Source organism: Epinephelus fuscoguttatus, linkage group LG11, assembly GCF_011397635.1.
Source record: "Epinephelus fuscoguttatus linkage group LG11, E.fuscoguttatus.final_Chr_v1".
Taxonomy (NCBI): Eukaryota; Metazoa; Chordata; class Actinopteri; order Perciformes; family Serranidae; genus Epinephelus; species Epinephelus fuscoguttatus.
The window spans coordinates 27,825,286-27,849,314 of record NC_064762.1 but is presented as its reverse complement, the minus strand read 5'-3'; the positions used below and the strand labels follow the sequence as shown (position 1 = coordinate 27,849,314).

Here is a 24,029-nt window from a genome sequence, read left to right as displayed (position 1 = left end):
TCAAATGTTTTCAGAAATGCATTTCAGCTCACCATTTATCTGTAATACAAGACTGTTCATTACCAGTTGGCTGCCATATTGTTTCCTGTGTCAAAACAGCCAAGCTCACATTGCATCACCAAACAGTGAGAGTGTTTATTTATCATTCTGACAGCTGTAGGTTTTCTACGTCTAAATAAAAAGAAAATGCCACAGCCCTTTCCCTCTGTTTTCTCTGGTCATATAGTAACAATTTCAAACATACTTGTGTCTTGTGTCGACTGCATAAACAGCCTAGTTTTATGAAAAGTCTGTCCTTCCAGGGGTAAAATATAAATAATATAATAAATAATAATATAATAAATAAACATAAATAATATAAACGTGAGTGCTGGACGGAGCAGTGAGTGACAACAACCCCGCCCACATTTAAGGGTACTGTTTGCGGTGGAAATACTAGGATCTAGGTACCATGTCTGAAGGGTACTGTTGGTTCCAAGGGCACCATACTGAAAGTGTTTGGTGGAAACGGGGCTTTAGAAAGCAGAATGTTAATTAAATCACAGAATTATATTTTTCCATTACCGTTGTATATAATATTGGAATACTATCCAGCCTAATGAGACATGGCATCTGGCTGTGTTGAGGTTATGTCTGAAAACTAAATCAATGCAACCACACTGGTATGAAATTAAACTGGCTGCCCCTTGGTTTTGGAAGAAATTCCCAGACTGTACTGATTACTTTCAAGGCTCTGGCTAAGTCAATTTTTGAGGCCAATTTTCTTGATAATACGGTGACTTGAAGTTTTATCCAAGCCAAAGTCATTTCCACAATGATCCTGTCCCTTGTTTGTTGCCAAGAGGTAACGTCATGTACCAGCAGACCCTGGATATTATTAGACTTACGGGGATTAGGAGGCCAACTCTTGATTTTGCCCCACAAATCCGAGGAACGGATGCAATGAGGGGAGAAGCTGAACTTGAGTCTGTGCAGGGCTTTGTGTCTATGCAACGAGGAGTGTGAATGGGAATTATAATTCTCGGCATCTCCGCGCCGTCTCTTTCAGACTGTCTGACAGGCAGCAGAGTTGATAGCAGCAGGGTTTGGGCAGAGGGACTCAGGGAAAGCCTGTAGCATGCATTCCAAACAAGGCCGGGCCGCACTTTAAATTAAAGAAAGAGCCAGCAGAGCCCTGAGAGAGACAGAGCAAAACAAAGAGGAGGTGGAGGGTTTCCATCATCACTCACTGCAGTTTCAGGATCAATAAATAATTCTAAGTTCATATCCTCATTAGTAAGAGGTGCTAAAATGAAATGCAAAGTTCTGACAGCGTTTTTATTTGAGACGCCAATGACCTTCTCTACATACCTACCAAAAATGCCTTGTATAACAGCCTGTATCATTGAGTTCCAAATCCCCAGTGTCATCTGATTCACATGCACACAATGAACAATGCACTCTATTGTGGGAAATATTGACCATAGCAAATGGAAATGCTAATACAAAACTCCCTTGAGCACAGAGCTGTTCCTATACAGCAGTGTGCATACACAATCATCAAAATATGACATCTCGGGCCGCTAAAATCAGGTTGCTGCAGCGAATCTGCAAACAAAAGCTTTAAAAAAGGCTGGAGACAAGAAGCTACAGCAGCCAAAAAAAAAGCAAGAACGGAAGATAAAAAATGTAGATAAGAACCTGATAAGAGAAAAAGCAGCAAACTTCCTGCAGCAAATATAAAAGGTACAGATTAAAATCAGGGATGAAAAAGGATGAAAATAGTTGAGTATAATCAAGGAATCAGTGACACTTACAAATGAGTTCAGAATGAACATCGGCGAGATAAAAGCCAATAAAGATAACAGCGCAGAGCTGATAAAAGAAAAAAGGGCTGCAGACATCTTCAGGCTGTAAGCAGAGCAAGGTGTGTCCTCGCCACTGCCTAATCAGCCTAATTACCACCAATTATCTGCCTCAAATTGCTTGCTGTCAGTTTGAGAAGTCCATAATCAAGATCAACAGCACAACAGATCATTATACTGTAAAGGTTGCCATTATAGTCATCATCTCTAAACTGTATCCCCTTCTGAGGTCAAGTCAGCTCCCGCGACGATAATGAGGTTTTCACAGCTAATTGAAATAAACAGCCCATTATGTCAGACTGAACGAGTCTGTTGGTTCTGTGCGATAAATGTGAGGGTCGAACTAAACAGCAACTGATGGACAAACAAGTGAAACGGCTTTGTGATGAGGGACACAGAGGCTTTTTGACTCTTTATGATCTGATGAGCATACAACAGTGTTTGCAAGTTTTTAGCATTTTAACAGCAAGGCACATCTAAGTATATTTCAACTTTTCAGCAGATCGTTTTCTAATGCAAGCAGTGCATTTTTCACTTGTTTTCCTGCTTTTATAATGCATTGTTCTGCAGTATAACAAGACTAAAGGTCCCATCAGACACGCTGCTCTTGTACGGCTATCTGAATGAATGATGATTTTTCCTTTTTTCAAACCACTTGGGGACCACTGATGTATACGTGATTGTGAGAAATTTGTTAAAAGGGATGACAGCACTGGTAGAGTCCTTTAAAAATGCCTCAAAATATTAAAAAATGGAACAGCTTGCACACATATGAAAAAACATAATACATCAGCAAACTAGTCTTCACATTAAACCCCCAAAAGGATTTCGAGCCTCAGTATCACCCACTAGGAGACAGTCAGTCCAGGTCCCTCTTTTCTACTGCAGCACCGTCTGCACAGAGAGTACTTAAACATGCCCACTCATCTATATCACAATTATGTTGCTGGAATAAATGTTGGCATGGCAGGTTTCGGCACACCACGGAAATTTAATATTTGTACATTATTATGCAGCAGATGTGTTGAAACTTTACGTATCTTTACTTTTAATCAGTGCTGTGGATGAGGTGTAGTTATGTTTACACACAAAAACCACTCGACTATGGTTAGGAAGAGATTAAGTTCTGGCTTAAAACACCCGGGTATGATCAGACAATCATGGCTGGAGATGACATTGAGGACTCAATAAAAAACACCTGCATATGGTGGCACAATCACAGCTAGAACTGCCACTGTTGTCTTGCTAAAAAAACATCTGCTTTCGGCAGCCACCAATACCTGGCTTAAAAACACCTGGTTTTGGTAGCAAAATCACAGCAGGAAATGCTGCCCATGTCTCGCTAAAAAACATCCACTTCTGATGGCACAATCATGGCTGGAATTGCCACCAATGTCTTGCTACAACAGCCAGTTTGGTGGCACAATCACTGCTAGAAATGCTACCAAACTTACACTAAACACACCTGCTTTTGGTGGCACATCTCTGTTGTAAATGCTACTGATGTCTCGCTAAAAAAAAGCTAATTTAATGGCACCGTCGACACTGGAAATGCCACCCATGTCTTGCTTAAACACTCGGATTTGATGGTGCAATCACAGCTAGAAATGCTGTTAATCTTTTGCTAAAACACACCTGCTTTTGGTGGCACAATCCCTGCTGTAAATGTTGCTGATGTCATGCTTAAAAATACTAACTTTTGGTTGCCACATTTCCGTTGTAAATGCTGCCACTGTCTTGCCAAAACTCCCGGTTTTGGTGGCGCAAATGCAGCTGAAAATGGTGCCAATGTCTCACTAAAAAATGCCCACTCTTGGTGGGACAATCATGGCTGGAAATTCTGCTGATGTCTTCCTAAAAAAAAACCACTCACTTTTATGGCTTTTGTTGGCACACTCACCAGTTGAAAAGGCTGCTGATTTATTGCTAAAACACACCCAGTTCATTGGCAGAATCACAGCTGGATATCAAAAAGAACAATGCCGACACTGTCTTCTGACGACTGGGCCGGTTGTCTTGATCTTGTATCCCATTCTGTTCATTCCTGCAAGTTTTATGGAAATATTAAAGTCTGGCATTGAGCTTCTCATGCCTCAGTAACTTCCCCGAGGACCTGATTTTACTCTGATAACTCTCGGAGGCCACTTAGGAAACAGCACTGAGGATAGTTCATCAAAAGTCAATAGAGTCTAATTTAGCTCAGCTCTGAAGGTCTTTCACAAAACATCAATAGATGCAGTCAGCAGCTGAATTAAGGGCATATTCAAACTTGTTTGTTTACTTTGATCTTAGCAAAGTAGAAAAATAATGCCTTTCCGCTTTTTAGTTTCAGTTCATGTAGAGTTCATACTGTCTAATTACAAAGCAAGGTAGTTATACACAGTATTTGGTCACATGTACTGAGAGGTAAATCATTATTTAAAAGAATCTCAATCCAATATCAGATACACTTATTGCTGACTTTTGTGCCGTTACTTTTAATTGCATGTTGTCCATGCAAAAATAAATGCAAAATTAAATGAAATACTTGTCTTTGGAGGCCCTACAGTTTAAAATGCCCCAATAGTCCCTACTTCAAATAACTTTTGTCTTTTCTTAGCATTCCTAAAACGTGTCTTTGTCTCTCTTTTCTTAAAAAGGTTAGCTGTCCCCTCAGCGTATGTGAGTGCACTGCCAGGCTGTTCGGGTGTAATAAAAAAGGGAGTCAGACGTCCCCTCACTCCACAGAAGTTTGTACAGCTTCTCAAACTAGCATAGCGGGCTGTTTGGAGCTAGAAGTGCCATCCATCTAGCAACTGTGAACATCCATTTCTCTCAGCAAAGTCAAGTTCCCTCGCAGTGTCCTGAAGTAAAAAAAACCCTTCTAGATCTTCCGCAGCTTTGACAGATTACAGCCCACCACTGTCTCTCCTCACTACATCAATCTCCTGCTCTCTTCTGTTTTGCACAGCTCAGTGCTCAACACAAGCAGCGTCCACATGGACTCAGCTGATGAAAACACTGTGCATCACTGACTGACATGTCTAATATGGGCTGCATCATAGTCCCACCACTGACACTCAGACTCCCTCTGCTTGTATCCCCGCTCAAACTCTGGAAACTAGAGCAAACAGTGACATCTGGTAACAGCTTGACATTAAATTTCCCTCAAAGCAGACTGACACAGCGCTGGTGAAACGAGACACGCCACACAGCAACATAATGATCGATATATTCGAGGAGACGTCTCAGCTTTCACCGTCCAATTACTATAACGAGTGATTGAGTCAAGCTGAACTCATACTTTGGCCTAAAAACTTCGACCATGTCGGCAATTTCCCCCCCTGGAGGCTGAGGAGCATACATGCCCAACTGTAATGGGGTTATTTTATGTCTGAGACTTATTCAACAAAGTCAAACACATAAATAGACAAACAATCTGTGCTTTATTTCCTTTAAATTGACAGGCCACACTTGTAAATAAATCTCTATGCTTCAGGGGGTTTTGTTTCTTCGAAGGAGGTAAAATCATTATCGCTGGCTCCGAGTCAGCCCACGAATCAAATTTTAAACTCTTTTATTGGTTTTCACATCTGTTAGCAACCTGACATCTGCATGTTTATCTAATATGCTCGTTCCTTATGAGAGAAATATTACTTTTACCTAGGGCAAAAACAGAAGCAGCTGAGGTTCAGCCTCTGGGACAGAAGCCCCTCACTATATTATAATGTTTTTTTAGGTCTTTGTTTTATGAATTTTTACTGTGTTTTCCTTAATAAATTTAGTGTCTCAGCCAAGTGGCATCCTCCGGGATTGAAAAATGAAGCCAATGTGCGAGTGCCAAAGACTGCAGTTCCTCTAATGGCCACTTGAGGCTGGCCTCACAGCGAGACGACCTCCATAGACCTCCATGTTATAATGCTTAACTTTACAGCACAAATAAACATGTTTACAGCCTGGTACAAAAAACAGTTTTGGTCTCTATAGGTAATTTCAGCATTCATGAAACTGTGGAGGGGCACTTTGAGTGATGCTACAGTCTATGAGTATGATCCACTGCTCACTCTTCCACAGCTCCACCCTACTGACTTCAAAATTCCAAGTTGGCAATGACCCACATGCCAAACTTGAGGCTTCAAAACGAGAGTCCACAAACTAATGGGTGAAGTTATCCTTGTGGTACATGAGTTGTTAGCTTGTGGGGCAGCTGGATTCTTCATGTTAGAAATGTGGGATCAGGAAATCACATGAGCCATGAAAATCCAACCTCTCAGGCTTTAAGTAATGCATTTGTGTCCAAGCCTCAGAGTTCTGAGGGGAAATATTGGCAGCTACGGCATAGCTTATGTGTCTGTGACGACACGTAGCGGCAACTATTCGTTTGAAACCACAATGGCGCCTCCTACAGAGGTTAGTGTAGATGGTGCAGTGGCATCAGTTAAAGCAGAACTGGGGAGCATTTCTTTAAGGAAGAGCAAAGTATGGTGCTGAAGGCTCTTCTTAACTGAAAAGTTGTTTTTGCTCTTTTCCAGTGATGGACAGTGATAGATAGGTTCATCACCTGCCAAGTAATTTCTGAAAGTGCCTGCTTTTTTCCAAACAGGTTACAATAATGGCCTCTTAGATGGTTCTGTGAAACAAACCATTTCGCATGTCTGGTTACATGAGTTAACGGTGGGCTCAAGTTTGTTTTGTATGAGGATGTTAAAGCCATCCACTTGGCCTACATTGTCATGTAGCTCATCTGCGCAGCTGTATTTTTCAGTCGTCCATCCAACGAAACAGATACACTTCAAGAAATGTTTTAGTGGTTTCACCATACTTGGATAGCAACATGCATCCTCACTGAGGCATTAAACACTCTGAGAAATAAAATACAACACGTCTGACTTGTAGTGTTCGTCTTGTTTCCACATTAAGACTTAAAAACTCATGAACACACCAAAGTCTAAATGTAAGACCTCCTGATTGGGAAACAGGACCATACAAGGAGCGTGTGAATATAACATTTCAATCTAGACCAAAGTGGTAGACTGACGCCAGCGTGGCCAAAAAGTTCAACTAACAAACTACAGCTTAATCCCTGCAACACCAACTCATCATCAACTCATTAGCTAAAGAGCTAAATACTGAAAGTGAAGACTGGACCGAACAGATATCAGGTCACCACGTCTCCACATTAATGCTAATGTTGTTCCACATTTGTCGATGTGTAAATCGGCAAGTGTTTGCCAACACGTCCACCTAAACAACTTTAAAGGCTGTAATATATCAGATGTGTTTGTGATGCTCAGTTTAATATGGAGCTCTGCCCCCAAGTGGCCAAAAAAATCATCAAAGCAGTTTTAAAGTTCAATTTTAGGTTCAATACACTATGACCAAAATGTTAAACACGCTCAGTGGTGCAGTGTCGTCTTCTACATGATGAACATTTGATCAGTTCCTCTCACTGTAAGCCACCACCTCTGTTGTGCCCTGCACATCCCCCTGGTAAACACTGTTGTTGTGGGAAGAGATGGATGGACGTGATGAACTCATTTATTATTCAGGCCTCAGTGTGTCTGTGGAGGGATGACAGGACAGCGGTGCAGGGAGGGAGAGAGACAGAGAAAAGGCTGTGGTTACTAATGAGGGTTTATCACAATGATGGAACCTTCCTCATGCATCTTTCATACAAAGACCTGCATAAGTACACAAACACGAGAGGCCCTGATGCATTGTTGCGTGTCCTGGCATTAATGATGTGTGTCATAGCCATGAGACGGTCACACTCTGTTGGCCTGTAGAGGATCTGATACTGTGGAAATCCGAGGCAATAGATCATTCAGAAGGTTGGTAATTTATTTGGACAAACACTTTATATTTTACAAAGTGCAACATGATTGTTGTTTCACGCCAAATCCAAATCCATTCACAGCTGTAAACAACTGCTTCATTTAATAGCTAATACAATAACATCTTACTGAACACGTACAAAACATATTAGATATTTACACAGTAGGAAAAAATAAATACAGAATTAAAACGTGATCTTTCAAACAAGTTGTTCACGATCATCACATACAGTATTTACATCATGTTCAGTCATGTAATGTCATGTGCAACTTGTTACAGGTACATACAGTAAAATGATGTTAAATTATTGGTAACATTTTGCGCTGTAGCAAGAAAGGATGTAGCCTGCAACTCCATCAAAGGATAAGGCTGGTGGTATTCTGTATGTTTCAAATGATCAGCAAATCCCGTGAAAAGGTCAACACCAACAATGTGTTATTCAGTCTCTTAATACTTTCCGACTTCCAAAGCCTCATTCGTCAACAAGAAGCCCCTTTGATCCTATCAAGGGCATAAATCTTTAAAAATGTGTCGAGAATATTAGCTTTGGTTTTTAAAAAAGGTTTGGTAATTACCTGAAACAGCTGGGCACTAAAGGTTTTAGAAAATGTTACCCAAACAGGAGTGAATAGTGCAGGTTCATTAACTGCTAGTATTTACACCTATGAAAAGAAATGCTCTACAATTCACATATAACCGAAATAACTATGAGGCAGGCCTATATGCTACAAGCTGCCTGTTGGTATTATAGGAGCATAGGAGGAAGTCAGGTCAAGTTATATAAAGAGCGACAAAGTCCACACAGGGAGGCAGTTGGGTCTGTGTTTGGATCAAACAAACACAGGACTTTGACTATGGAGGGCATTGTTTGTGTCCTGTCCTGTCCTGTTATTTTAAGTTATGTATGTCAAGTTGCTGTGTCGCATTAGGTCTGCAACATGATGCTGCCAAACCATGATTCTTTTCCTAAACCTAACCTAACCAGCAGGGGTGATAATTTATAGGACATCATGGTGCTGAATTATAAGATATCATACAAACCGTGTGCATAACTTCTCGTAAGATATCATTCGCACCGGTTTACAGGGACACATTGCAGAAATAGTGCATATGTTCAGGGAAAGTTTCATCTGCAGATTGATGCACATTAATTATCATTAATACACACTGAGTGTTTACAGTAGTGGGACATTAGCAGGATCAATTAGTGTTGGTTTTGGTCTTTTTGTTGATTTGTTAACAATAATATATATATATATATATATCTATATATATCTATATATATATATAGATATATATAGATATATATATATGTATACGAGTATCACCATGATTATCCTTTAATTTCACAAAGATTCCTAGGTTCAATTCCCTCCAGATTTGTTAAGTATGTGATTTGGTAACAAGTGAGACACTTTTTTAGAAATTTAGCATGTTCTTGTTTGTACTTAGAAGGCAATTTAATGTGTGACCCTTCAGTGGATGGATACTATATGTTGGTACTTGGACAGAAAAACATTCAGGCAGAGGGTACTTGCTGTAGCTCTGGTTGAGGGTGAGAGGCTGTCAGTAAATAGTTTGTTGGGCACAGGGAAACGGAGATCTGTGTGGGTACATGAGACGCTAGGCGCCTAGAATGCAAACAGTTTTGTAACCATAGGGAAAATGTTATTTTTGAATAGGCTGAACATCAACAAACATGAATTGAAGCAGAATATTTTGTTGAATAAAAACATGTGAAGTTTGAAAAAACAAACAAACATCTGTATCTTATAAATAAATGTTGAGATTTGGACTTTATAACCTTCTGGAGTTGTCCAGTAATGTTTGAATCAAGCGCCTTGGTCAAGCCGCATCACCATTGTGCCAGTAAAGACAGTAAAGCACACCTTCTTGTGTAATATTGCTAAAATCTTAACCAAGCTGTAATAACTTTAAGGCAGATTAAAAGTTGTCCAATGTCCACTTTAAAACTATCTGTCCTTACTTGTGGAACACAGAGACTTTCAGCTTGTTCTTACTCGACAGGGTTACGAATGGTTTTCATGTCGGTGAGAACAATGTGTCTGTAGCTGCGCTCCAGTCTATCCATGAGCTCCAGGTAGTCGCTGACCTTGAAGCCCTGGATTGGCTCCTCCTGCAGGTAAAAAAGAGGAATTGATAGAGTTATCAATGCTACCAAATTAAAGGGGCAATCCACCAATTGTTTTTATTGATGAAGGACAGTACTGTATACTCAACACGGTTGTTCTACACAGCCTCTGAAAACAGTTGTATAATGTCGTCTGTAGCTCTGGAGGAGTTAAAGAAATCCCATCCCTGATGATTTCACAGTGATGTCATCAGGGTTATCTTGACTTGAGCACACGATGACACATTTATAATGATATTATATACGTCTGCTTTACAAACTGTAGGCATGGAGTTGAAGGGTGTGACAAAAACATGCGATAGGCGGCATTATTGGAATGTAGGATGCAGCAGTTTTGTGGAGTTTGACCCAAAGTAAGGATTAAAAGTCAGGATATCTCGGCCTCTGGTGCATTTCGCTGGAGTAACCTTTACACTGGACTTCCACTGGATGTGTGTCCGTTGCGGAACGGCTGCGCTGGTTATCCGCTTTGTGTTCTGCTGTCCGTCATCACCCACCAGCTGCGTTTGCTGTGTGGAGTGGTGCAGCTCTGCCAGACAGCGGGAGTCACGAGGACCCAAGAGATTTCGCAAATGTAGTTTCTATAAACAGAACCACAAAACCAGAGGAGTAGTAGGAAGACATCTCGGTGCACCTCAGTGTTTAATATCTCCTCGTCCATGGTGTCAACGGGGTGAAATAACGTCTGAAAACGTCTGACCTGTTGACTTCAGGCCTGCCTCCGCCCATTAGGACGTTTTCAAGGTGTAGTGCAGGGAAATATGATCCTCCGTGAACACTGTTTATTAACCGGATGTTTTATTTTGTTTCTGTGCACAACTTCCTGCCCCGCATGATCTGCTCTGTGCTGAATTGTGCTGTGACAGAGCCGGAACGCAGCACAGCCACAGCCGGTGGAAGCACGCACACTGACGAGAATTGAAACGTATTGGCTCCGCTGCCGTTCCAGAGCGCAAACGCAACCCACATGCATCTGGTGGAATCTGGGGGTTAGAATGAAGTAATGACTACTGGCCTTGGACTATGTCCTCATAAGGAACATCCGTTCAACCGAAGAAGATTTATACTTCTGGGTTGTTTCATTTAAAGGATTTTATGAAGTTTAAGATAGTAAAAGCATCAGTGTTTCAAAAGAAAAAATAAATAAATATTTCAAACTTTTGTGTCAAAGGTTTTTGTCTGATAATCCTGGGATAATTAAGTTTTTAAGTCTACTTTAAGGATCCTGACCCCCAGGTTGGGAGCCATCACCTTAGGGCACACAAGAGTACAGAACACAAAAATTCATCATAAGTTTCCAAATTACTTTTTTACAACAGATTGTTGTCAATTACCTTGAAATCTTTAATAATTTCCTCCACTGAGTAAATCTGAATTATCGTTTACTAAGTGTCAAGGCACAGGGGCAGAGGTTTGCAGACAGATAATGGTTTGGTATTGAGGCAGAAGGTGTGTTATGTTATTATCAGTCACTTTGTTAGGAAGTGAGGTGTGAATAACTCGACATAATCTTTTCATTAAAATGCTTTGCATTCAATCTATTTCAAAGTCACAGGAAATCAAATTAAATCTTTGGGAATCGAATGCTGCATCGCGCCAGTAAACAACATCCTTGCTTAGCATTCAGATAATGAGGTTTTACGTGTCGGAAAAGCAAAACAATAATAAGTACTAGCATCTTCACCACGCAGGTAAACACATAACAAGACGTGTCTTAACATGCAGCAGTATCTCAATTGTCTGTGAGACAAGAATCAGACCAGACAAAATCACATTTTATTTGGCTCATTTGTTCAGTCAGGATTTTAATTATGGCTGCCATAATTGCTGCCTTAGCTACAGTATGCAAACGTGATGACACCACCCGACCTCATAGGCAATGCAAACACTGCAACAGAGCAAATAACTGTGACCTGCTGTGCATTATGTTGTGAGTGGCATCATCAATTAGCAGCCTGAGAAACGCTGCACCCAGAGGACGCAACGCATTCAGAATAACAACACCCAGCAAACATCATGATTTCAACCTCTGTCAGTATCCAGGCCTAGGCTTTAAGAAAAAAAAAAAGAAAGAAATAAAACTACCAGAGTTTATTGACTTCTGCAACTTGTCAGCAGTCTAATTTTCTTTCATCAGAATCTAATTAAGGTTTTATTTCTGCAGGTAAATAATGCTGACAAGGTCGAGAACACAGACCATACCGCCAGCACAATTTAAGGTTAGAGACTCATCCTGTTTACTGATTTCCTTCTCTCATAAAATTTTCACACACATAATGAAAACATTATCTGTCTTGCATTTAGCGCACACTAGTGTTTCCCAACCTGGAGGTCGGGACACAAGAAAGTGATCACATCACAATCTGAGTGGTCACAACATTAATAAGGGCATGGGAGAGAATCAAAAGCTTATTCCTTAAACACAAAATTATATCATTTCCTCTGACTTTTCTGTTATCCCTGCAGTTATGCTAGATGGCAATGTTGTCTGTCAGTGCACCACTTTGGCCCGACTGAAACATACTCTGATTTTTCCTCCAGCTCCACCAGCAGGTCCACACTTATCTTTTAACTATTCAACTACTGAATGGACTGCCATGAAATTTGGGTCCCAGAAAACAAGTCCTTTGACTTTAGTGATGTTAGCATGCTGTTGTTAGCATTTATTTCATACAGTAGTACCTCTGTGCCTAAATACAGCCTCAAGGAGCGGCTAGCAGGCTATATACTCTTTTTGAAGTGAAAGAGCACTTAAAATTAAACAACATGAGAATGAAACACTGCTTTGGCTAAGCTACTCAAAACTCAGCCATTTTAAACTTGACACAACAGGTTAAATGTAAACTTTGCTGTGTTATAAGAAGGCAACAAGCGCGACCTCCAAGGCTGAAAAATGAAGCCAAAGCAGAAGTCGCAAATTTTTTTTCTTCCTCACCCTGCCATTCACTCCCTGCTCGCATGCTCACTCTCTCGCTCTATCTCTGGCTGTCAGTGTTCAGTGCTGTCAGTTGTGTACTACAGCTGATTCACAATCAACCAATGGCACAGTGACACACCTTCTCAGTCAGCCTATCATCTTACTGCTCCTCATTTTAAATACGGTTCTTTTCCACCTGCAGTCCTTTCATGCTGCAGCCGTGCGTACCCTCCACCTCCCTGTCACCACCTAGTCTTCTCAAATGCAGCTGTATTTCGCCTCATTAGTCATCAACCAATGTCATCAGCCACCACCACCACCAGTGTCTAAACTCCATAGGGGAGGATTTATCCTGCTGCCGCCCACCTCATCTGTTAATCTGTACACTTAAACGCCGCATTAAACTAGATCTTTATTTCATTTGTCCATCTCTCTTGATTGAACGGCCACTTGAGGCTGGTTCCAGAAGTGAATCAAACAGTAGAAATAAACATGTTTACAGCCTGGTACAAAAACATGGTTTGGTCTCTACAGCTAGTTCCCTTGTTTAAACCAACTGTGTGGGGAGTGTGTTTCTGTAACTCACCTATTCACATCTAATTAAGGCTAAAAATAAGACATATATAAGTGCATGGCCATTTTGAGTGACAGGCTGTCTCTGCGGTATAACCACAGTCCATGAGTCACTCCACTCCATCCTCCATAGCTCCACCCTCTCGTCCAAAAAACAAGATGGCCAAAATTATGAACTTTAGGCTTCGAAACAGGAGTCCATAAATCAGTGGGTGACGTCACTGTAGCTGCGTCCATTTTTTTTATAGTCAATGGAAGGCACAAGCCATGAATGTAAAAATGCCTCAGTCTCTTAGATCTGCGGTCTCCAACTACTTTTTGCTTGAGATGAAGAAATGTCTACTTGTGGCCCTGTGTCAAAGGGCAAATGGCAGTGAGTTGCGAGAAGTTAACCAAAGATTTTGCCTGCTTTGACTGTTTTGTTTGAATAATTGTTGTTGTCCAGAACAGGTAAAACTATACAGCACATCACAAAGAAGCAAAGATTAGAGGAAAAGTCAGAAATCATATTATTTCGTGCACCCAAATTTAGTTTTTTTCCTGATGTACTACCCCAGAAATCATCTCACGACTGTCTTAAATCAACAAAGACTTAAGGATCTTGGTGTCCTTAATAAAGTAATATTGTGCGTGTTAAAAAAGGAGTGAAGTGCAAAAAAAAAGAAAAAAAAGAAATAGATTAAGAGCAAATGGAGCGCTAGGTTTTTATTATTTAATAGGAGCAAATAGAGCGACTACAGAGGGGTGATCGTTCAGAAGGGAGTAAGTAACGTCAGGGAGAAATGAGTTTTCAGTCTGATGGAGGACTCTGCTCCTGTAATTATTCCAGCAAACCATGTATCACTACATAAAACACACTTCAGGGAGAAAAGAGAAAAATCTCAGTTTAATTAAAAGGTATTATGAATTAGAGGTCACACTCTAGACTTGTTTGATATACTGAAGTTAATAACGTGTAGGTTTATTGTCAGCAGTACCAGCTACATATCTCTAAGTCTATTAAATCCATATTTTGTTTGTGTGAAAGTCCTGCACACCCAGCCGGATGCTTCATGTACCGCCATTCTTCTTCTTGTCAAACCATAACAGTGCTACACTACAGTAAGTATAAAAAGTCTCCCACGTGTCAGATTCTTCATTTGAGCCAGGGTTTTTGCAGAGTGAGATTAATCCTGAAGAAACATCAAAACTAAAAGTTGCTTCGCCTGTTCATTTATCGCACCGGGAAACGGCTGCTGACACAGTTAAACCCGTGAAGGAGAGTAGAGATAAGCAGTGGAAATCACTGGGGAGAGTATTTTTGGTCTGTTATTTTCTCTGGGAGAATTAAGTGGGGCGAAAAAAGGAAGATGCAAGGACGTTGAGTGTGTAAGAATTAGAGCCCGACTAATGTGGATCCCTTAAGTTTAGAACAAAATATACTGTGATGTTCAGTTGGACATTTTCATGCTGAACAGGTGACAGGAGCTGCTTAATGTTCCCCATAATCTTCAAGATACATTAACCATTAGCACTTATGAGATCATTAGGTACGCTAATTAATGCATTAATTACCAAAGATTTCTACGTTGTCTTAAGCCTGTCCTCACATGACAGATGAGTGGTATTAATATCCAATGAGGCTGGATCTGCATAGAAGGTGAAATTAATAGGAATATTTCTTAAAACATTAAAGAGTTTCACTGGTTATTTAAAATAACATATTAGAGTAAGTGCCTCTTAATAGCAGGCTGACTCAGTCCTTTTTTTTGGCTAGACATTTAAAATAATGGATTACTGTATTTTTACAGAGTACAGAAGTTATTGTTCTGAAATAAAGCTGCTATGAGCAATGATAGAAAAATATTGACTTACAAGACAAGGGAATGGTGCACAACATAAAGCTCCAATGAATGTGTTGTCTTCAGATTTCAACATCAATATATTGCTTTTTTGTAAATTTACAGTTTTCACAGTTTTGTCCAGCTCAAGAAGAAAGATACTGAATGGACAGTTCACCCCAAAATCAAAAATACATAATTTACCTCTTACCTGTAGTGCCATTTATCAGTCTAGATTGTTTTGGTGTTAGTTACCCTGTGTTACAGATATTGGCCATAGAAATGTCTGCTTTCTCTCAAATATAATTGAACTAGATGGCACTGAACTTACTCAAGATAATCCACATCTCACCTTGTTGTGAGCAGTTTCACGTCAGAAGTATTTTCTTTTGTCAAACTACACCTGCCAACCACATTACCCTACAGAAGGAAGAGTGCATCTACTCATGGACGAGAGGCTCGTGCTTGTGACAGCCCAAGATATGAACACAAATGGGGTCCTTCTTGGTTGAGCTGTAATGTTACCTAGCTGTGCCAACAGTCGATACATGCTGCCCTCTGCTAGGTTATACAGTTGACAGGTGTAGTTCAGTAGAAAGGAAATACTTCATATATGAAACTGTTCACAACAAAGTAACTCACACCAAAACAATGTAGATACAGACTGAAAGTGGCAGACAGTCTCTTGCCTCTTATGTGTGTAAATATCGTGAGCATTTTTTGTGTAAATGGTGTTATGTACTCTGCTCTCATTGTTTGTCTGTTGTGCGACAAAAATTAGCGGCCGGCAGACGTATCAGTATGGTAAGTATAGTTAGCATCTTTTATTTGTTTATGTTGTTTACAATACTGCTACAATGTTACAGTGTGCTCACAACCGTTCAGTTTATATCCAAAAACTGCACACTCTACCATGTTTGCTGTCAACACTTTCATCATGCTAATGCTAACTTATCTCTCTGTACTGACAAGTCCTCACTGTGCTGGAGGTTTCAGGTCTCTTTACTGGTGTTGTGTTGAAGTTGTTCCCATGTCGATGTGTTTCCTGTATCAAACATCAACTGAGTTTCATACTAGTGATGTACCTAGACTGAACACAAACAACTTGCGGACTGAACTCTAGTGGATGTCAGTTGTTCGCAATATCATCATGTAAAGTTTGCGCAGGCACAGGCTGAATATTATTTCTGGCCTACACACGTTAATTAGCATTTAATAGGCCTAACTATCAAAAAACTATTTTACACATTACACATATTTTTTTTTCTTTTTTTCAGCAATTAAAAAACCCCTCAACATCCTGTCCATATTGCAATGAATTGTGGGTTATTAAATCACTTAAGTCTGGTGAATTCTGCACCCCAAGTGGACTCTCTGGAAGTCCGCCTGCTGCCCCTTGTGGACTGGTTGAATGGTGGATTTGGACTATCCTCAGCACTCCCAGAGTTCCGGGGGAAGTACGCAAGTCTGCAAGTGTGGCAAGGTCCGGACATTTGAATTCAACCCGAATCTAACTTGCCCTGCGTATGTTTGAATCTAACTTTTTTGGGAAGTGCACAGACAACATCACCCCCCTCAGTAGAGGAATGTGAAAACACCTCCCTAGTGACAAACTATGCACAGCTACAAGTCAGTAGTCAGGGTCAGACATTTCAGGGGACATAATCAGAAGAAAAACACATTTTTGAGTGGAAAGGGACTTTTAACAGTTAAGTTAGCATAAACTGTCATTCCCTTTCATCTGAAATTATCTGACAAACATCAGAAAAAGAATACAAATATAAGTAAAGAGCCCTGATTAAACCTAATCATATCTACAGTATGAAGGCTTCATGCATGTCTTTCTTTTGGTTTGTGGTGTCATGTCGCCTAGAATCAATGGCAGCTATATAACCTCTGTCTCTTTCTGTCTCCTTTTCCTCTCACCACTTCAGCTCCACTGCAGTTAAGCACCAGCTAGACTCAAAACGATTGTAACAAGTCATTTGCCTTTTCAAATTTTAATTTAGATGAAATATAGATATACCCCCTGGTGAGACAGGATAAGTTTAGAGGGTGCAAGTGTGTGTGTGCGTCTGTGTGAATATTTCAAAAAATCCTCTAATACCACATCTGTCTGAGTAAAATAATTCCTTCACATTGTTCCCACAGAGAGAGACAGAGAAGAGGAAAGATAAGGCCGTTGGACGCAAATCGGCATGTCTAAAACTTTCAACAGTTCAGCCCAGGACGAGGATTGTGTAAGCCCCCTCCCCCCACCTCTTTCTCTCTCTATCTCTCACACACACACACACACAAACATCCAGACACACAAACACACACTGTCTCAAAGCCGTCTCTTGTAGCAATATCTGATGCTACAGCTCATTAGAAGAGCTTCCTCAGATAAAGCCTCCATAACTGATCTTTTATTCACAAAAACTGTCAGCGGCGGCTCATGGCGATGTTAACACCACAGCTATCAGTCGGAGACAAGACGGACTGAAATGCTTAATGAGTAATGACGATGAGTGCTTCATGTCAAGCCATGCCTCAATCACAGTGCTGCTGTTTAATGTTGCTCTGGATATTGGTAGAACTACATGTCTCGGAGACTGTAAATTTAGACCTTTGGTGAAATCTTTAGGGTCACTCTTCGATTCAGCGTTCATTCAATTCACAGAGCAGAACTTATTTCAATAAAATGTGTTCACTTCCAGGCTTCTTTTCATGGTATATTTCCTGCAAAACACACTATACAGGGAGGTTTGTGAGCAAATTCTAAAAGTAGATTTTTTATTCATTATGGATGTGAATCATGGATGACTGCTGAATATAAAAGGGGAGCTCAACAATTCAGTCGAGGTCTTACAGCAGCAACTGCATAAGAATTCTCATATTAAATCCAGACAATTTATGAGCCCAAATAATGAAGTATTCCTAATTTATTAAACTGCAATAAGGGGGTGCTTCTTCCAAAGAAAGCCTTGATTTTTAATAAAGCATTATAACGCAAACATGAGTGATCTGAGTGCAGACTTTGTAAAAAGAAGCTGCCTTAGGGACTGTACACATGCTGCCATTTTTGCACGCTCAAATTCATTGTTTTCAATGTGGACACATGACAGGCACACTCAAACGGCAGAGTGACGGCTGTACCCTGAGATAAACTGAGTTCAACTTTTGGAATGCAGCAGCAGCGCATGGCATATCATGTGACGAGGAAGAACCAATCACAGCTGACAAATATCTTTCCCGTCTTCCATAGACATCAGTCTGTGGTAAATATGGGAAAGTTGATAATTTTGATGCAGAGCTGTCAAAGCTTTACATCTGTCTCACGCACAATAGGCCCACACACTTATAAAGAGCGTGGTGCGGCTAAAGACGGAGCATGTGTATGGCCCCTTACTCTGCAACGATGAGATTACACAGGAAAACAAAGACTACATCGAAGAGTAAGATACTCTCTCTGGCCACACATGCATATGTGACAGTCACAACACTGTATCACAGACTCATGCATTACACTGTGTAGTTCAATAGTTAATTAGTTGACTGATAGAAAATTAGTAAGCATCACTGTATTTTGATAAATGAGTGATTGTTTCAGTGATCTATATGAGCAAAAATATCAAATAACCCTGTTTACAGTTTCTCCAATGTGAGGACCAACCTTTGTTGTGGGGCTAAAAAAAATAAGCTAATGCAAAGTGCCAAAACTGCAGTTCCTCTAATGGCCACTTGAGGCTAGCGAGTCAATCCCAAATGCCCAACATTACAGCAGAAATATTTACAGCCTGGTAAAATGGTTTTGGTCTCAATAGCTAATTTCCCCGTTCAGTAATTGCTTTGGGGATGAATTTTTAAATAACTCACCTTTTTACATTTTATTAAAACTTAAAGTTACTCAAGCTGTTGCTATTTAAGTGTGTTTTCAGTTTATGGAAGTTAATTGTAACATTTTGGTTACCCAAAAATGTCTTGTTTGGTTATACTAAAAAACCCTCTCAGGTGTTGGATGGATACAAACATTGCACCGTGAAAACCAAGCATTAGGGTTAGTGCCATCCTCTTGTCCAAATGCGATCACTTCTCGATCCAAAAATCCAAGATGGCGATGGCCAAAATGCTAAATTCGAGACTTTAAAATGGGAGTGGGTGACATCGCAGTGGCTACATTATTTTAAATAGTCTATGGATAAAACTAGACATTAAAGACGCTGCCTTAGTGTCTGTGATAATAGAATGGCCGTTTTTTTTTCTATTTTTTGTCATTTAATAGATAAAAGGATTAATTCAAAATAAATACATGTCACAAAACTAAAAGTTAGCTGCAGCCCTATCTTAAAAAAATATTTGTGTTTCCACAACACCACTATACAAGGTTACCTTCACCTGAGTTTTTAGCACAGTTTTACAGGATGTTCTGGCTGTAAAATACACAGTAGCATCTCACCTTGAGGAAGACCTGCAGCTCCTGGGACTGTGTGCGCTGTAGGATGTCTGGCTGCAGATGTTTGAATATGGCTACGCACATGTACACCTGGTAGTCAGGACCCATCACCACACAGGTGGTAACGTAGTGGCAGATTTCTGTCCAGTCCAGATAGTTCCAGAAACACTGAGTCAACCAGTGGAGGCACATCTGTGGGAAGAAAGACAGTCGAGTCGTGGTCTCCAGGATCACATTGCTGAATATCACTGTTACTGAGAATAAAACTGTCAGGAGAATATTACAAAGTCCTCCATGCCCAGGTCTTAGTGGTTAACATTTAATATAGGTGAAAAAGACCCCAATTATACTGTAATTTGAACGATCGACTTGATGCTTCTGACAACTAATGAATCATGTTTCAGACAATTATTCTTCTCTCTATAATAAATCAAATATGTCAAATATAAAATGTCTCTCTCTCAGTCTCATCAACCTTCAGAGCTCTCTTTAATATACTTTATCGTTTGAGGGAAATAATATACTAAAGTATTCATTTATAGAAGTTTATGTTTGTGCTAGTTTTTACATTTACGTAAAATAAAACAAAAAATTGCATGCAACATAAACATGATAAAATACAAGTAAGAGTGTTGAACTACTAAATTATGAACCAACAACAGGAAAAAAGCACAGGCTGGGAAGAATATAGAAGACAAGTTTGTGCAAATGAGAAAAAAATAAGGACTGTTTATTTGAATGGCACCTTCCTAGTTTAAAAACCCAGAACTCAATAATCAGAGCCATAATTATACAGAGACTTAACACTGCAGATTATCAATAGGTGTTTAAACATCATTTAAAATACAGACACGCTGCTGAGGTAATTGGAGAGCTTTTCCAAAGCCCTGAAACCACCCTGCAAAAGCTTAGTCACCCCTGGCTTTTAAATCTTGACCAGGAGATGACCAGAAAAACAAAACTCAGTCAGAGAACTAAGAGTTTTGCCAGCAGACAACAGGGCTGAAAGTTCACAAAAAGATGAAGGCTGATTTGTAAAGGCTTTAACCAAGCTCGGCAGAACCTTGAAATGGGTCCTGTATTTCAGAACAGGTGGATGTGTGGTTCAACATAAAAGCCGTTGCTGCTGTATTTTAAACCAAACAGAATTTCTCCAGTGGCCCCCAAAATGTATGAGATACAACAATCTAGTTACAATAAGACAAGAGCTTTTGCTGTTTTTTCCCTGTGAGGACCCTCAGTGCAGGGAAATCAATAGATGACACAAATTCTGTTAAATCACTTGTGCGTATCACATAAGAACAAATCTGTCTGAAATGAGTAGGTCTTGCATGTGATGGTTGATACCGACCTGAATGTGAAATATATGCAAGAAGAAAAAAACCTTCATAGACTGATGAGTTTTTGAATTATATATTCCACAAAGGACCCCAAAGACATGAATGTCTCATTTGTACTATGCTTTTTAGAAGTGTTGTTTCCATGGAAACATGACAAAAAAGTATGTCTAAGAAGATAGAGTCCATGTAAATTGTACCCATTTATCTTCACATTTACATGACTAAGATTATGGATCAGACTTTATTTTTAACCCGCCTGCCTCCTTAAAGAATGGTTTAAATATCCAAACTCGTATACAGCTGTATGATCACGCTCTGCTCTGTTCTATATGTCCTGAGTCTATAGTAACTTCACCCGCTGACTCAGCTTTATCAGCTTTACTAAATGAATCTTTCTGGAACATGTTTGCTTTGAGAGTGAAAAATAATAACTCACAGCAGTGTTGAATATTGAGGTGGGATTAGGGGACAAAGAGACAAGCAGATGCATGCTAATGTGTTATTTCTCCAGCTGATGACTGAGTTCAGATCAGTGATATGAATGCAGTGGCTCAGCGGGAGGTTTCCACCTGTCCTTAGTGAACACAACACAAAACACTACAGTATCTACAGCGAAATGATTTACAGAACTTGCATCTCAAGCAGTTACGGTCCTCTTGTTCCGCACTCAATCACAGTGTGATTTCTCCAACTGATAATAAACAAGTCAGTAGATGTATACAATTTCCAATTTGTGCAAAAGCTTGAAGTTAGAAAAGCCTCTCCAATCTTTCTGACTTATATCACAACTTAAAAAAACAGTAGTAGTAGTAGTAGTAGTGTACAGGGCCAACAGTACTGCCAGTCAGTCACAAAAGAAGTTGCTGAGTATTGCCGCAGAAAGCACAGAGTAACACATTTTTGTGAAAACAAGCAAAATGTTGAATGAAAATAAATAAATAAAAAGGTTTTCAGCCATGCTAGCAGCTCCGTGAGGCTGTAGTTAAGCACAGTTACACTTTGAACTAAAGGCTAACGTCATCATGCTACTGTAACATGCCCACCCTAAGGTGGAGATATACTGGCTGACTGACAAGTGGCGGCATTGCGAATGGAACTGTTCACATATTTGCCCTATGGGCTATGGGTGTCAATGGCAGATTTTGTTAGAGAGCACACCAGAGAACTCTGACTGTATAGAACTTCTGGATTTGCAGGATGGAAACAACAAACATGGCAGCACATAAGCATGTTGCTATATTGTTAATTCTGAGATCACAGCAGAAACAGCCACAGCGGCGTCATCACAGATGGTATGTAAGGCCCCAAAATTAAGCACGTTGTGACAATGGCGGGTGTGTATGTCACACTGCCTCTACTGTTCATGTGTGTATTGCATCTTGCATGCACGTGGCATCAGTTTCCGAGGATGTGCACAACCAATGCTCCAAATGGATGCACATATTCAAGGCAGTCATCATACACACAAGTGCAGTTAAAATCAAGTATATCTTCGGGCTTACACGTTGGTTAAGCAGGTATAATATTTGTTTAGTTCACTATTGTAGTTTAGCATGTTACTTACTAGCATTTGCTAAGTAGCAATGATAATATTGAGCGATGTATTGAAAAGTATTAGATGAGTACAACACTTGACCTGATGTTGGCACTAGATGAAAAGTAAGAGGGTCACTAAAGATATTACAATTCATCCTGACAGGGACATGAGTTTGCGCACTAATGGATAATTTATCTAATAGCTGTTGAAACGATTCCCGAAAAACCACAATTGTGAACCTCATGGTGGTTTTACAAGAAAAGTCAGAAGATCACCAAAGTCAGGGGGATTCATCCTCTGGGGAGCATGAATGTATGTACAAAATTTCATTACAATCAGTTAAATAGCTGTTGGGATATTTCAGTCTGAACCAAAGTGGGGAACCAACATTAACATACCTGGAGAGATGCCATTAGAATTGCTTCTAAAAAGAGAGCTGGCTGAAAACCATATATTTACTCTGAGTGCACATCCTCGCAGGAAGCAATATGTGATAAAAGTGCCATGGTCCTAAGAATCCAACCTCTTTTTGGTTGATCTCTGCTCCTCCTGACTAGGACTCGACTACAATCAGTAGCTTTGAGTCTGACAAAGGTTCACACCCCAGTTTTTCCAAACAGACAACAAACAGTGCACTCACTGTGTTTTATAATTGTCATGCCAATAATTAGCCACTGTGCTCACTAACGACACAAGTCTGCTCAAGCATACAAACAAGCTCCACTTACGCTCCATAAACATATTAGATTATTATCGCCCCCTCCTCAGCTACACTCTAATGAAAATACTGACATCCTAATTTGTGTGTTGTAATAAAAACAGGAAACGACTGGATCCATGCTGTCCTTTGTTTTTACACCCTCGGGCAGAAAAACAAGTACATATAGAGTACAGTACTTTCCATGACTATAAATCCCTTCAAGGTCCTTCCAAGAGCAGCTCTTTCTCTGAGCGTGGCAAAATGTGCTTTCCTGTTATTAGTGTTGTGGGTGCAAAGGTGAGTGTGACTGTATTCTCACAGTATTCCTTCATTTTTCTACTGCCATTAACAGGCTTTCAGAGCTATTATTAATCTGAGGAGGTCAGGTCACATCGCCCGGCTCACAGAAATATATCTGTGTGTGGAAGACTAAATTTTCTGCAGCAGAGATGAGTGAAAATTTAGTGTTACTGTTCACAGACCTTCAGTTTAATTTTTTGGTGATACGATCATATAATGTTAAGTTATCAAAGTTATTGAAGTTTCTGCAGTGTAGAACACATTTCTTTGCACTGAACAATAAATTAATAATATATGATTATCTAAGCCAAGCGTAAGCCTAGGGGATAATGCATTTGGTTGTGTGTGAGTGTATGTGTATGTCTGCATGTGTATGTGAGTGTGTGTATCTGTCTGTCTGCAGCTAATCTCAAAAACTACTGGACCTATCAGCCTAATATTCTTCGTGCATGTATATGACTGTATGCTCAATGACCTCCTGTGGTTGTGGTGAGTCACAATTATTGAGAAACATATTTTGTTGACTGTTTTATATGTTTTATTTTATCAATGTATGCTGATTCCTCACTGCTCTTAACTGGCCAGTAGAGCCCGCAA

At 40.0% G+C, this 24,029-nt stretch overlaps 1 protein-coding gene across 1 annotated transcript in view; it reads right to left on the bottom strand.

The window, feature by feature from the left end:
* Nucleotides 1-7,662: 7,662 nt before the first annotated feature.
* The window catches only part of tbc1d32 (TBC1 domain family, member 32), a 102,421-nt gene continuing 86,054 nt past the window's right edge, over nt 7,663-24,029 (bottom strand). Inside the window, exons 33-34 of the mRNA XM_049589643.1 lie at nt 19,559-19,747; nt 7,663-9,795 (exon numbers count right to left, since the gene is read on the bottom strand). Coding sequence (XP_049445600.1) covers nt 9,676-9,795; nt 19,559-19,747 — 309 coding nt within the window. The 3' untranslated portion in view covers nt 7,663-9,675. The remainder of the gene's footprint in view (nt 9,796-19,558; nt 19,748-24,029) is intronic.